The following is a 16696-nucleotide window of genomic DNA, read 5'->3' on the forward strand; positions in this document are numbered from 1 at the left end:
AAGAGGACACTCAGGATATGTCAGGGAAATGAATTATGCAGGACACATTTAACCAAGAGCTAGGATTTTTTGGAATATCTTGACTGAAGAATTGGCTGTGACTCTGTTGTTTGTCTATTTCAGAATCCGATGTGATGGGGAGAAAGGGAAGAAACGTTGGATTCTGCCAGATTCTCTTTACAAAAAAAAAAAAAAAATTCACCAACCAGAAGAGAATTTATCCAGAGTGGTCTTAGACATTTGATGTTAAAAATTCTGCCATAAAAAAGAAAACCTTTTGGAGCGAGCTCATCCTCTGGGCAGCTCTGAGCAGGTCAAAGCAAGGGGATTAACTCAGGGTCCTGTGGCAAAGAGAAGACTCTTCCTCTTGTTCAGCATGGCATGTTAGGCATGGAGTTCAGCCTGCTTTGCAATGGAGTGGATCACATGAAAGGAAAACACTCAGGAGTGAGTGTAACAAGAAAGCCAGCCGGGAAATGAGGGGGAGGAGTGTTGTTTTTGTCTCAACATGAGAAAGGGAGGCACAGGTATAGGAAAAAAATGGCCCCTTCCATGTCTTTCCCATGGTCTCAAATTGTGAACACGAGTCTCTTGAAAACACCAGAAGAACTTTTAGAATTAACTTCAGATGCAGTACTCCTGCCATGTATGGCCAGGTGCCTTTGAAAGTCACTGCCAAATGAGACCTTAAAAGTCAATATCATCCATAAATTTGAAAGAAACTAGCTGGGTGATGGTTCGGTCAGTAATAACATGTGCTGTTTATGTGTGATTTTTTACTCTTCAGGATGTCAGGTTACTACTGTAGTGACCACAAAGGAGTTTTCTATACCTTCCCTTGAATACAAGGCTCCACATTTGGTTAGAGAAATAAACTGGGGGAGACTACATCTATTAAAAATTAACAATCGGGCACCTGGGTGGCTCAGTGATTGAGCATCTGCCTTCAGTTCAGGCTGTGATCCTAGGGTCCTGAGATCGAGCCCTGCATTGGGCTCCCCACAGGAAGCCTGTGTCTTCCTCTTCCTATGTCTCGGTCTCTCTCTTTCTGTGTCTCTCATGAATAAATAAAAACAAAATCTTTAAAAATTCACAATCAGAGAAGGGCTCTTAGCTCTTATAGATGAAAAGATCATCAAATACTTGGATGTTTGCTACCATTTTGTATTCCTCACTCATCCAGTCCTACACAAAGAAAGTATTTAATAAATGTTGGTCGTTGCTATTGAGGAATTATTCTGTTGAACAGACCCCAGGCTCCACAGACTTAGCTCCTAACTCGGTGCCTCTTTTTGTGTCCAGGTAGATGGTACCTTTGCCCAATTGGAGCTAATACCCAGCTGGATACTATATTTGCCCAGAGACCACAGTTTCTTTTTCTGAAGAGAGACCATCTAATTCAAGAGAATGATTCCAATTATTGACTCTCGGGAAGATGATTAAATCCTAGAAAACTGTTTCTCCCTGCAACTAAACAAAAAAGCAACCAAAGACCATGTTTCAGAAAAGGAAGCAAAAAACCTCTGTCTCGTGGTTTCGGCTCACCCTCATGGTCTCCTCACCACCAACAGGCAGTTTTTCCACTTGCAAAAAGTTATACAGTTCCTTCAGAGCCAATCCCCCAACTGCCTCCCATCCAGGAGATAAAGTTGATTTCCAGGTCACACTAGAAAGGCTTACAGGCTTTCACTTTGGGAATTCTGCCTCCATATGAGGTGCTGTTTTGGAGAAAGCCTAGGAAAGGAATACCCTGATATATCTGAATAACATAATGGCTTAGTTTGAGCTCCACGCTGCTTCATGCTAACACACTAAAGTAGAGGTTGCAAGAAAAGGAATTCTATTTTACCTCAAGCCTTCCTTGTTATTGTCATGACTCACTTTCCTGACTGAAAATCCAAGGGGACTAAAAAAACATCATCTTGGGCTTCGCATGAGGTAGATTTGTTTGGAATGTGGGAACAAAATAAAGATGGCTGATTTGGCATTCAGGGGTGAAATGAATGAGACCTCTTTAAAATGAAAAACCAGAGCACTTCAAAATTAAAAATACATGGAAAACAATCTGATGTGAAGGAATATTTGAACCATGAGTCAAGCTGTTTGGTGGAGTGACATGCATACGCTCACATCAGCGTCTCTTGCTTTGCTCTGAGGTGATGCAGAGGACAATGTGCAGACAGAGAGAAGAGCTGCAGTCACCTGCTCAGGGTTACTGTTACTCTTCCCAGAAACCATAAAGGAATCATAGTTGTAGTCCTCCCTGATGTGGAAACAAAGGCAGAGGAGAAATTATTAAATTTTCTTACTCCCTACAGCCCAATGTCAAGTCCTTGAAACAGGCAGAGTGACCTTCCTCTAGGGACTCAGCTGCCTCGATGTTGATATTCTGCTGAAGGCAAAAAGCAACGTTAGCTGGATCCCCAGGATCCTAGAGTCTACTTTCACATATAAAATTCCTTTACAAATTCCCTTCATCTGTAAACCCCCCAAGATAAGTGTTGGCAATCATCTCCCAAGCATACGACCCACCAATGTACATCTAAAGGGTCTCACAACTCAGGTTTTATTAGACGGTAACAAATGACATTTCCCAACAATAGCCAGGCCCCTCAAGGCCCTGGAAACCTTGCTTCCAAAATTCCTTAGAGACTTACGCTCTCCTTAACCCCCTCTCAACTTTAAAGTATATAATGGGGGGTGGGGGGGACACTCCTCATGATCCCCATGCAGCTCTTTCTGCCCACAAGTCCTGTCCCCGTGAATTTAATAAATTCACCTTTTTGCATCAAAGACATCTAAAGAATTCTTTCTTGGTTGCTGGCTTTGAAACCCCAACATCTTTCCTATATTACTCCCTTCTATTCACACCTGTTCATTCCACAGGATGCCCAAGCACTGAGGGGGTTAAGAGCTGTAAGCATGACATTGTCTCCCCTCTGGGAGCTCCGGTTCTAGTGGGTTGTAAGCAAATCAGCAGACAGCATAATCTCGGGACGGCTAAATCTATGAAGAGAAACAGAGCAGAGTTAGCAAGGAGAGTGAGGTTGGGGGTGGAAGGTTTAGGGGAAGTGGTCAAGAAAGGCCTCTCCGAAGAGGTTACATGTGAGCAGACCTGAGAAATGAAGGCATGAGTCAAGTACAGTTCTAGTGATGGTGCCTTTCAGGTTTCAGGAGTAGCGCATACAAAGGCCCCAAGGCAAGATGAGTTGGTGTTTTCCAGGAATAGTAAGAAAACCAGTGTGGCCAGAGCCGAATAAGCAGGAGGAGCAGTGGTAAAGGAATGTGACTAAGGCAAGACCGTAGAGGGCTTTGTCACCTACAAAGAGGAGTCTGGATTTGACTCCAAGCATGGCAGGGGAGGGATGTGAGCAGGAAATCCTCAGAGACTCCATTTACATTTTAAAAGGGCCCCTCTTGTGAGGCCTGGAGTGTGCTAACAGGGTGACAGTCTGGGGACAGTCAGGGGCCTGCTGTAATTGAGATGGGAGGGAACAGCTGTGAACTCAGTGAACTCGGTTGGAGGAACGAAGCTGATTGTGTTTGAAGGTAGAGCTAACAGGACTTACAGATTAATTAGATGAGAGAGTGCTTGAGAAGAGGAGGCATCAGAGTTGAGTAGGCTTTTTAACTTCTTAGTGGTAAGTTAAGATAACCACATGGGCTTGGCTCATTATTGTCCTCCATTATCAAGAAATAGACTGGACTCCGAAAATTATGCTCATAAAAATTTTGCAGACAACACAGACATTTAAATTAGAGACAGATCAGAGACAAATCAGAGAAGACTAGAAAAGCCAGTTCAGCAATGTCTTTCTGTTGTTGTTGTTTTTCCCAAAAGAGTCATTCACAATCGCTAGGGAAATAAGAAGAAAGGAGAAAATATCATCAATTTCCCTGTATTTGTGCTAAGAGGAGTAGACCAGGGGAACATATTTAAGGGGAGCATATTTAGTAAGGTGAATATCTCTATGGGTAGCTTCATTCCACAGGCCAATAACCGATCTGATACCTGCCATAGAGGATGAAGCATGGCTGTGGTCATGGGTCAGCTTTGAAGAAGCTTAAAGACTTGCAGGCTATTCTGCCCTGGAATAAACTTGCAGAAGTATCAGAAACTACCCATAGACATAAAGGGAAAAAAATAGAATAAAGACCCCAAGCATTTCCAATCTAAGACCCAATGTTCTAATCTCTATTTTCAAGGCTGGGACATTGGGATTTTCTGCCTCTTCTCTGCTCGCAGCATAGACATTGGAAACAAGTTCATCACATTTCAGGGATTTGCAAATAAAATGTGTATGCGCATATGTGTATTGCAGGTAGATTTTGAACACCACTTCCCTCAACCCTGAATATCCGCAGAAGTCACTTTCCTACAGAGAAACCGAACCCTTCATGCGATACTGGGTGAGGATAACTGTTTTCTGGAGAGAAAACACTGCAGCCCCAAGAAAAAGAATGATGCTCATGATCACATGGCACTGGGTGAGCATGAAGTCAACGGCTTGATAGGATGATGCAGATGCCAGCATGCAGGCTGAAGAAATGGCTATCTGAAGCTAGGCTTGTTTTTCAGCTCTGGCTTTTCTCAGTTATTTTGATGATCAAGATTGACAAGCTTTATTTTGGGGCCCTAGTTGCCCTGTAAGTCAGTATCTATCCACACGGGAAAGTATCTGTGACACATGTCAGGGATGCTCTTAGAGCTGCGCTCACTGGGTAAGTCGACATTATGACACATGGCAATGTGGATACCTCACAATAACACCCAAGTTTTCTTTGAAATAAGATGAGTGAGGCCAAGTTCCTGATGATATCAGAGCTCTCACTTCCAGACGCTCATCACGGTGCATCTAACACAGAGATGACTTTTTTTTTTTTTTTGCCACTCAGTGACTCTTCAAAATCCTTTAATATAGGTCATGACTACATAAAATACAAACTTGGAGTTTTAAGGGGCAAAACTGTCATTTCAAATTGTATTAAAAAAAGAAAGTAATATAAAATCTGCACTGCCTCGCTGGTCTGGCCTTTGTCTCCTGAGGACCAGACAGACGTCATTTCTTCTTCTGTTTGGTGTAGAATATGTTCTGAACTCTTGCTGGGTGGATAACAGGATAGGGAGGCCTTTGGAATGTATGCCAGGGTCACCAGGGTACCCTTCCTGGGCAAATACACAAATCCCTGTCCTCAAGAGAAAGCTCAATTTCCTGGATGCAGCTGATGAGGCCCTTCCCCATTCACACATGAAGCTCTGGCCTACAGCATTCCCACCTCAGCTTTTGAGCATACCCATGGTCCTTAGCCTGGTCTTACAGACTTTCAGATTTCAGACAGATGTTTCTTCTTCTATTTCTCCCACCCTCCCCCATTTTAGGGTCATTCTTGTGTGCTTCCACAGCCTCTTCTGACATCCCTTCATAACAGCCTACATTAAGACTGTCTGTCGGCCATCATCTCTATGAAACACCACAAGGGCATTCGGAGGTTAGAAGGAAATTTTAGGTTCCTGCCCTCAGAAAACTAGTAATTCAGTTAGCAAGATAACATCTGGGAAATGATAAATAAATAAAACAGAGGATAGGAACCAAGAGACTAAACGAGTCTCTGTGAGCTTTCCGGGTAGAGTTAACCCAGGCTCCAAGCTGGTCAACGTTTAGCCAAGAACAGAACAATAATGGAAGGTCCTTATTGTCTTTCTAGGTAGAACAGATCCTGAAATAAGATGCAGAAACAAACAGACCAAGTCAGTGAGCAGGCTGGTTTGACAAGAGTTGGAGAACAGTAAAGAATCTCAAGGAAGTTAAATAGAAAACATTTGCTATCCTTAACCCTTCAGTATCCAGAAAAGCTGCAACATGCTTCCAGTGCTAAATTAGAAAATGCTATCAGTGAAGACCAGCTCTGGTTACCCAAAGGCACAGAAAGACTGTACACATGCATGCATGTGCACACACACACACACACACACACACACAATCCTAGAATCCTAGCAATGTCACATCTGATATGGATAAAAACAGTTTCCCAATACTTGATACAGACTCCAGAAACTAACATTCCTTTTTTAGTGAAGGTTTTTTGACTGCTTTCTCAGAAACGATAGTCCCTAACATTCTCGCTGTGGATTCCTGTCCCAGATTGTGTATGTCTTGAGGAGGCTACATCCAGTCCCTGTTTTCAGCGTCCTGTGGCTCAGAGATGGGTCTCCTGGAAGCCCTTCACAAATCACTGCAGGTGGCCAATCCACAAGCTCCCTGAGCTCTGTCGCTTATACTCCAGAGCACAGCATGTCTGTGGACTTCTATGGGATGGAGAGAGGCTGCTGATGCGTTCTTGGACAAGGTGAGCAACATAGATCCAGTGGACTTTTCTTGGGACTGTAAGATTTCTCCATTTCAAAAAGGGATTCATGTCAGTATGTTTGTTTTTTCTGCTCTAACAGACATACTATGAAACCCAATGAACTGACATTTCCAAAGATGCTGGGTTCCTATTATGGGAAGCCACTGTCATAAAGTACCGCTGGCTCATTCAACATGACACAGTAAAACACTACTTCCCATAATAAGTTTAAATCAACATTAGGTGATGTGGTGGTACTACATAAATCATTGAAACGATGTGTCATTCAGATAATATTTCAAAATAAAAATGGAGCCTCATCAAGTTGAGAGAACTTGCATTTACTTGATTTTATGATGGCAAAGATCAAAAAACCTGATGCTAACTGGATAGATGTGGTGGACCTTTCCTGACTTCTGACAGTGACTCAGCCCATTTTATTAACAAGCTAAAGCCAAGTAAATGATGAATCAGTGCTCACAAAGCAGGAAAAAATGCGTTTCCCACTAAAAATCGCAAAGTGTGATAAACCTATTTCCGTTAAGAAAACTGCTGGAGTTTTTACTGGGGGATTTCCCAGGCAAACAGAGGCAAAGATATATAAACCAAAAGCGGAAGGTAAGCACATTTCCTCGTAGTGTTTTTATGCTGCACACTAATGCAAACACAGTGCATAATTCAAAGCTGTTTCATGTCACCCTCCTCCCCAAACCTGATCGGAAGAGATAACCCTCCATCTCCTTGCCCAGTCCAGTTGGCCTGGCAAAGGAATGAGCCACATATCCACTGGGAAGAGGAGAGCACAAGGCAGAGCCACAGGTGTAAGAAGGTCTGCTTCATCACCCAGCCATATAAAGTACTGTTACCTTCTTCCCCTGCCTCTCCTTTTTACCTTCCATGATGACATTATCAACCACTGTCATTACTTAACAACCCCCCGGCTTCTAAACCTCAATCTCCCAGCCATGCCAAGCTTGCCTGTCTTCACACTATGCCACATGCTGGGTGCCTCACCTGCTATGGTTCACTTAATCTTAATTCCCGATGGGGTGCAAACAGAGGTTCAAAAGAGTGAAGGAGTACCACATTCCCTATGTGGTGCTCTTGATGAGAAGGAATGTGTCTGCTGAAGAGGAAAAGAGCAGGTGAGTCCCAACTCTGGAGCATTCTGCAAAATAAATGTCCTGAGTCTTCAGAAATCGTCAATGTCATGAAAGACGATGATGATGATGATGGTAACTTTTTAAAAACTGGGGAACTTCATTAGATTCAAGAAGATTAACAAGAAATGAGAACTGTGATCTTATTAAATCGTGGATCAAAAGAAAGGATAGAAAAAAAAACTGGCTATAAAGAACGTTATTTATACAATCGAGGAAATTTCAGTATTGACTGCATGTTAGATAATGCTTATTGATGTTAAATTTCCAGAGCGAGATAATTACATTGTGATTATGCAGGAGGATGTCCTTCTTAGGAGATCTTTCCCGAAGTAATTAGGGTTAAAGCTCAGTGATATTCACAACTCTCTCTCAGAGGGTTTGAAGACAATAGGCAAACAGGCAAACAAAGGATCTCTCAAGTCAGAGAAAGAAAGAGACGAGAGACAGAAAGAAGGCTGCAAAATATCAACAGTGGGTGAATGTGGATGCAGGGTGTATAGGTGTTCACTGGACTATTCTTGTAGTTGTTTTATTTTTATTTTTTTTTCTTGTAGTTGTTTTATATGTTACAAGCTTTCAAAAGAGGAAATTGAAAAAAAATAAAATTATAAACTAATATGAAATGTTAAAAACAAACAAAGAAACCCAAGCAGCAGGAGCACCTAAGCGACACATTAAAACAATCAGCCACCTTTGGAGGTGGGCTTCAAACATCAGGTGTTTGGTTGTTGTTAACTCCAGTCAGGGCTAAAATCTTTTTTCTATCTTTCTTGTTTTAGAAGCTGTGTGCAGAAAGAAGACACACAGATTGCTTGTCTCTTGTATTCTTGTAAGCAGAATATTGATAAGAAGATGGGACGAAGAAGAGGACTCAAGTGATGGTTTCTTAGCTTCATGACCTTGTGGAGTATGATTCTTGGCCAGGCAGAAGAAAATGAGAGGATGAGGAACCCATGGCTAATATCACTTAAGACCCAACTGGAAAGTTAACAAAATGCTGAAGAGAATAAGCTCATCTTAACCTTTAGAAATACATCAGATACCTGGCAGGACTGTCCATCCCCAGTGTCCATGAACTTAAGAGATGGTTACTACCTGCACGGCTCTGTCAGCAGCCTGGGTGGGGAGGCTGGGAGCTGTTTGCACTTGACTACATAGCAGAACAGTTAAGAGAAGTCTAACATCTTCTGATCCATATATCTGATTGACTATTAGACACATCCACACGGACATTTTACAGCCACCTAAAACTCCAACCCTAAAGTCCATTTATTACCTATTCTTCCTCTCCCACTCCTCCCCCTACTAGAAAAACACTCCCTTCTCCTGTGTTAATGACATACCTTTCCATTTGTACCTAGAGGTGTAACTCACAGGTGAATTTGGCCCTTCCTTTTTATTCCATTTATGTATAATTAGCAATTCTCATAAATAATGGCCCTTGAATAAAATCTCCATCCTTACCACTTCACCTTAATTCAAGTCCTCATACTACTCATAAGGACTCCTACAATAACCTCTTTCTTATTTTCCCTACCTCCTGTCCCTGTTCCCAACCTCAATGACTCTGCCACCTTGTCACCTGAGTTCCTTCATTATAATGACAATCTGATGAGTCTCTCCTCATAAATGGGCTATAATGGTTCTTCACTTTTAGTAAGAGGTAAACCCCTTGGCATGAAATGTATGGTTCTACACAGGCCAGCCCACTCTGACCTGACTTCATCAGTCCTGTCTGCTCTGGATGATGTCCCCTGAACTTACTGGGACCTTATAAGTAAGGTGTGTGTGTCCTTGTCCCTCTCATGTCTTATATGTGTTCCTCTGGTGAGCCTTGATGCTGCTCCCCATTTATCCATTAAGAAAGTCTTAATCTTCCTTCTAAATCTAGATAACGCTTTCTTCCCCTCCCTCCCTGAGACAGAATTAGGGACGTTCTCTCTTGGCTCCTGTGGCATCTTGATTATGATTACATCATTTATCCAAATAGAATTACTATACTTTGTTTATGTGTCTTTCCTCACCCACTAAATCCTAAGGGCAGCATCATGTTTTAACAATCTCGGCATCTACAGCATCCGGAACAGTGTCCAACCCAGAGTACTTGATAGATTTATTAAATGAACAGATATATTAGTAATAAGTGAAAAGTAGGAATAAATAAAAAATATATATTGGTTTATATTAAATTTAAAAACACATATTTAAAAACTCACAGGCCAGGCCAACTCCAATGAAACCACAGATTACTGGTTGAAAATTCAAGATTGAAAAACTTTCACTTCTGCTGCCCATTCAACCCATTATTTTGTCCTGAGACTCTAGGATTGCTCAGGGCTCCCCACAGGGACTTTATTCCTCTGTGGGTGTCTGGTACAAGCCCTACAGTCAGTTCAAGCCTGCTGACACGTGGGGAGGATAATAAAGGGAGCCATGTGCTGTCCACCGCACTAGAAGGTTGGGCAGTCCAAAGACAGACTGAAATGTCAAAATTTAAAACTTTTCTCCCCAAAACTCTTTATGAGAGTGGTATCAACAGAGAGCACTCAGTGAACAGCCCCTTGCTGGTCTCCCCTACAAAATCCTGAATCCTTTGATGCTATACTCTCAAGCTAATGTTAATCTATGAGTGGAGGGCACCATCTTGCATCTGGAGAGCTTTTCCACCTGTGGGGACACTGCTGAGTCCCTGATACAGACTGAGGGAAGGTGGAGAAGATGCACATTCGGATGCATTTTCCCAGCAGACGCTTTAGCTGGTGACCCTACCCCACACACACACACCTCCATATCCCACAGAAACTAAAACAGATCCTGGGATATTTGATACACATGCTCTGCACGTGCACTTTCAATATTTCACCTTTGGATCCCTCGACCCACCGATGGATTATTAATAAAATTCAGCAGTGTCAAAGAACTTCTGGGCCTGTTAGAAGGGAGACAGATGGCCTTACCTCTCGGCTCCTGCATCCACAGCTGTGAGTGGAGGTAGCTGGGAGACAGGGGTGTGAGGGCTCCCCTGCACATTCTGTCCCGGAGAAGGGTGACCGACAGTATGTGGGGGTGGCACGGCCCCAGCAGCTGTTCCGCTTCGGCTTGAGTGATTGCTGGAGAAGATGGAAGCTGGAATCAAGGAGAACAAGCATCAAACCACATGTGCTTTACACACTGAAGGCTGCTAGAGAGCATGGCTTAGGGGCTCATTTGTCCTTCTCTCGGTGGCTTTCAGGGAACAGTGCTTTCTTTACTGGATATACACAGCTTTTGATTTCAGGGGGAACAGGATCCCTGGCTAACATACCTTTCCCACTACTCACTCCTACTGTGCTCAGGTTTGGCTCATTCCCTGTCTGGACACTGAACAAGTAGTCAATCCTGTAATGTCTGCCTCTGGGCAAAGGTCTCTGTACAAGCACTGTTCCGTCACAGAGGACAAGAGGTAAGAGAATATTTGGTCTGCTGACCCCAAGGGGCAGAACACAGGCCGTGTGCCTCTTCTTGTGGCTGCAGCGAGTCTCCGCAGGTCAGGCTGGCTCTCTCTCTGTCACCCCTAAATCGGGGTAAGGAGGTTCTCCTGGTCCTAAGCACAAGGGCAGGATCGGATACCCTCTTAACCTCAGAGTCTAACTGAACCCAGGCATTTCCCTGATGGTGTGATAGATGGACACTTAGTCTCCATCAGCGAGGAGTCCATGCCCGGCACCACAAAACATGAAAAGGGGCTTCAAACACAGCTCCAGAACCCCCCCGCACCCAGGCCTCGACTTGTCTATTACGACACAGAGACTGAGTTACAGCCTCATTCGGAGGGGCAGCCTAGCCTTTGAGAACTGTACGTGACACGTGACCTCAAACTTAAATATGTGCCCATTTAGATCAGCTAATTGGTACGATGTCACAAAAGAGACGAGGCTTGTCACTTTTAGAGTATCACTATCAGAGAGGCTCTCAGTGTCTGGGACCTACTCAGCAGACATCTCATTATGCTGCAATCATACCAGCATCATTACGCTGACTCTCTTCAACTTCCTTCTCTACACAAAGCTATGCTGAGCTTTATACCCATCTCTGCTCTTTCTGAACTTACTCTACTGATGTCAAAGAATAAATGGTTCTAAAAAAATAAAAAATAAAAGAAATCAGGTTCAGGATTAAGAAGCAGCAGCCACAAAATCAAAGCGATGTGAAGGTTTAAAAGTTCAGGGAGCGCTACTTTTAGACCAGTACCACTTTCCTCCAACCTCTCCGGGAGAGAATGAACACCCCAGATGACCCAGCCCCCAAAAGCTTAATCCAATGGAATGAGAGTTCAAGTACTTAAAGGAACATGTGAGGAAGCGGAATTACCATCTTCCCGCTCAAAAGCGACTGACAAGGGTGTGATCTGATGTGAAAGGTTTATTTCTGGTAAGTCAGCACTGTGTCAGGTTAACTCTTGTCCTCAGAAGCCTGCATCCTCCACAGCCCTCCAAGACCCGAAAAGGTAGGAAGACTAGAAAGTGCTTACTCGCTCAAAAAGGCACTGCAGGGCTCCGGTTGTGTGGCAGCCTCCAGAAAAGTTGCACGTTTGCAAACTCGCTAGAGTCACCTTATGAATCACTACCCTCATTTACGCTCTGCTCGCTCAGGCAACCACAATTCTGCTTGTATTCCAAATAATAATTTTACCCAGGGGAGAAGGCTGTTTGGATTGACTGTGGCAATAGTTTCAATGCTGGTGTTTGTCAGCATGGAGCTTGATGTTTTATACACTATTCCAAAAACTAATGGAATAATAAGAGGTCACAGAGACACTGTGGAAACACAGCTATTTTTTTTTTTTTTCCTGCTGGAGTGTAGCAATGTGAACTCTCCTATTTATTCTGTCACAGTTGCTGAATATGCCCATCACTCACTATCCCCTGGAGGTGGTTTTGTATGTATGTGTAACATGTTCATCACAAGGGATGCAGCCCCTGCCGTTTCCAACCCCGTGGGCAACAGGGACTCTTGGGGTGTGCGCTCTATGCTCTATGCTATGGTTCAATAGAAAATGTGGTGCTTCCCAGCAGTCTCCATTAGCTCTATCAGCTACATTTTTGCATAAGCCACAAAGAAATAATGGGTTGGGAAATTTGGTATTGTTTGCAGCCTGCTACACACTGAAAGGTAGTCCTCATAAGGGCCTCTCCCTCTCCCATTTAACAGCCAGGACCAACTGTGTGTCCATCTATCCATTCATCCATCCACCTGTCCTCCAACCATTATTTTTTAATCCAGTATTTATTAAGTACTTACCACATGCTAGCCCCTCTACTGCATGAGGGTCCCTGCCCTTGAGGAGACTACAGTTTAGTGAGGGGAACAGGCTCCAGACGTCAATTTACCAAAATACTGAGACCTGCTGGTAGATCATCAAGTGGTGTTCTAACTGCTTCAACATACTGTCTTATCCATTGCCCTAAACTGTGCCCTAAGCTCTGGCCAAATCAGACAATTGGTCACACCTCAACCACATCATGGCAACTGATGCTACTGTGCTTTTGACTGTAACATCTTCTACCTTCCTCTACTTATTTTAATACTTTTGCTCTGTATGCAGTCACCTGTGTTCCTCTGATTGCTCTCTCAGTAGCCAACTATTCCACACATATCTATGGAGTACGTATGGTGTGGCAGACACTGAGTGAAGTCCTGGGATAGACTAGGGAAGAAGACACCCTTGGAGCCTACTATCTCCAATGGCATCATTCATGTTTGTTCAAGTAAATAAGGATGAACACAGTCTAAATGTCAGTGGAGTCCATCTTGGGCTCAATGGGTAGGTAGGACAAGAACAGAAAGAAACATTTATCTACCAAATCCTGTTTTTATTGGTCAGGAGGAAGGTTGCCTTACCTAGGGTGTTACTTTTCTCAGGTAAATAGGCATGTGTATACCAGAGTGGCTAAAGTTCTCATAGATGTCCAACACCATTGGCTGCATTGGAGCAGCCTAGAGACAGAAAGCCAGATATTCATGGTACATTTGAGGGGAGGTGCTTCCAAGTTACATTTGGTACAAATGGTTACCATAGCAATGGCTGCCTGTAGGACTAGGTGGTGAAGAACGTATGAGGTGGGGCTTGAGGTGTACGATACAGGGCCGAGGGTCTCAGAAACCTGCCCTCCAGCTGTGCTAAGGTCAAGGGCTGACTGACCAACAGTCAAACACATCAACAGCACTTTCTTCCACTGCTAAAGCTGGGGAATGGTACTGAAACAGGCAGCGACCCTTTGCCTGGGACCCCAGGAGAATAAGAAAGGGAATGTGTTGGGTGCAATTTAAAGTCTGAATTTGTAAAGTCTACAGTATAGTTTCTTACATCGGTTGTAAGAAATAACCTGTGTGCAAAACAAAGCCCAAAATGACTGGCGTTATTTCCTAACAGATGGGTTGAGAAGTGTCGGACAAAAATCTCTCCTGGTGACATAATCTAGCAGAAGCTGATAGTTCAGTGTCTATGAATGGCACTTTACATGTAGTCCTGGGCAAGACCATTGCTTGGAGCCACTATAATAACCAAGATTTAGAGGAAATACAAACAGAGCATGGCTTCACAACATTCATCCAACCCCATTTCACATACCCTTCCGAGATAATGGACAAAACTCTGGGATGAGAGAACTTGGGCTTTGCAGGATTGCTCTTGGCTTATACCTGAGACCCACATTTCTCAGGGATTGCTCCTGTGGCACAGGAAATACTCTCCTATTTACACTGACTTTTAGGAAAGTTCCACCTGTATCAGTCATACATCCAGGATTCCATCTTAGTGTAGTTTAAGAATATTCATTCATTCATTCATTCATTCATTCATTCATTCATTCATCCAAACACAATTTTCCAGTCCTTGCCTTCTATGAGGCTGGTGCTGGTCCCTCTTAATGTTTGAAGTTGAATATCTGCTGGCTTCACACTGAGTGCCCAACACAATACATGTTTCCTGACAAACACTTGAGCTTTGCCAACTTTAACCTCCAGAAGAAAACCTCCACATTAGAGTGCAATGGTCAGGTCATTTACAAAAGGAAACATTTCCTTCCATACACACTCAACCAAAGGGGCATGCTATGAGACCTGTCAGTCAAAGTACAAGGAAAAGAACTGATCCCTCTAGAACCAGAGCAATATTAACAAAATTGTTGTGATCAAATCAAATGGTGCATGCAGGCTGCCCATGGGGGTGGCCTTCATTGTCTGGTGTCACCTCTTGGGTGAGTGCCTCATTCAAGGCTAGAAGAGAGCTTCTAGGTGCCCCCCAGATGGCACTGATGACTGGCAGTGAAAACAAGTGGTTAGGCATGGCAGTAGAACATACTGGAAATTCTTAGTGCTTTTGTGATTAAGGGATGGTGGACTCCCCAAGGAAATAAAAGCCTGGTCCTGAGCTGGATTTGTGAGCCTTGCCTTCAGCAGAGAAGCAGGAGCTGGCCTCTCTGCCACTTTGGGTTTTCTCTCTGGAGCACAGCTTACCACAGTTCCCCCACTAGTCTCCTGCGGACAGAGGCTCGAGGAACTCAGCTGGGCTTCATAATTCTAACAAAGCAGCATATGTTGATCTATGTACTCCCCAGAGGCCATCTCGCCAGCTATTGGGACCAGGGCATTCTAGGCTTGAGCCTTTAACTAGCTCAGGTTAATCTGGGTTAATAAACAGCGCTCTCTCTGTCCAAATGAAAACAATCAATCTATATTTCTGTGGATATAGACAGGGCACCCCCGGGGATACTTTAGCTGTCATGTATTCACTACGTGAATGGAGGCAGGCAAGGAGTGTTCCCGTAGTGAGGCCTACTTATTTCAGGCCCTTTCCCAAGGCCAGAGAAGGCTACCATGGGCACTCCTTGGCTGTGTTCTTATCATTTTAGAGGAAAGGGAGGAGGACCTCCCTCGTCAGGTGAGGTATATTAAAATAGCCAATTGGAGGGCATATTCCTGTACAAAGCAGTATGGGCACTTAGAGTCCTGTTTTTCAGGCTTTACCTTGCAAACAGATCACCAGGGACAAGTACTGATTCTGATTCACTAGGTCTTAGGGGCAGGGAGTGCTGAGGTTCTGAACTTCTATCAAACTTCCCCAAGTCCTCTGGGATGCTGAGGTTGCTGATCTGAGGATCTAGCAGGAGAAGCTAGATCATCTCAGCTGTGTTTCGTCTCCCTGCTGCTCTAGACCTCTGAACCAAGTTAACATTTATTGAGTACTTCGCAAACCTTTCCACGGTTTACTGATGAGGAATTTGAGGCTTCACTGAGTTCCTGATGAGAGTACCTGGCCTAGGGCACGTGGTTGGTAAGTAGTGGAGCTGGAATCCAAGCCCAGGAAGATGGATTTCAGATCACATGTGCCTAACCAGAAGGCTACACTGCCTCTCAGACACAGGATAGATTCAAGAGAAGGCCTTAAGAGTGTTGATACTGCACCCTCCATTTGCAAAGACTGGAGTCACTAGGCATTCCCCCCTCACACGCACAATGCACATGGCTCCAGCTGCAGCCACCAAAATACTGGTTAGAATGCCAAAAGTACATTCCCATTTCTGTTTCTGCCCATTCTAAAAGCACTGAAGTGACCTCAGCATGGCTGAGAGAAATTTTCCAGCTCTGAAAATTAACTCAGGCAACAAGTTAACTAAATTATTTGGTTTGGAAAACAAACAGCTGGGAGGAAATGTGCTTTTTTCCCAAATAAAGATTTCAGATGCTTGTCAGGGACATATTGATCTACTGGCAGGAAAGAAGGAAGGCAGGGATGGATTATTCATGAGCAATCAGATATATGCACCTGTTACTACAAGTGACTACGATGTGGTGGGCTGAAAGGTCACCACCTCAGTCAATCATGCACAGAGCACAGATCCACCGTGTAGATCTGTTGTGTCTGAGCTTGCACTGTAAACGTGCACTTGGGGTCATTTATGATTCCTTAAGAAGCCATTGCCATTGTAGTGGGCCTGCTCTTACAGGAAAGGGGGAAGGAGAGTTACCCATGGACTGGGGATTCACTTACAGTGAGTGCTAGGATAATGCTGGGACCCTGAGAAATGGCAGGTAACGCTCTTAGTAGCTGGTGCTCAAGGGGATCTATGGGCTGACCAGTCATCTCTCTGGCAGTACTTCTGGGTCTGGGCACAGAGGGTTCGGTGAAGCAATGGAACTGAGCT

At 43.9% G+C, this 16696-nt stretch overlaps 1 protein-coding gene across 29 annotated transcripts in view; it reads right to left on the minus strand.

Annotated features, from left to right (window-relative positions):
* The window catches only part of GLIS3 (GLIS family zinc finger 3), a 545819-nt gene that overhangs the window by 35224 nt on the left and 493899 nt on the right, over positions 1-16696 (minus strand). For all 29 annotated transcript variants that reach the window (XM_049092635.1, XM_049092627.1, XM_025423460.3 and 26 more), the window contains one exon: positions 10469-10637. In XM_049092635.1, the coding sequence (XP_048948592.1) occupies positions 10469-10637 (169 nt within the window). The remainder of the gene's footprint in view (positions 1-10468; positions 10638-16696) is intronic.

This window comes from Canis lupus, chromosome 1, assembly GCF_003254725.2.
Source record: "Canis lupus dingo isolate Sandy chromosome 1, ASM325472v2, whole genome shotgun sequence".
In the NCBI taxonomy this organism is placed as follows: Eukaryota; Metazoa; Chordata; class Mammalia; order Carnivora; family Canidae; genus Canis; species Canis lupus.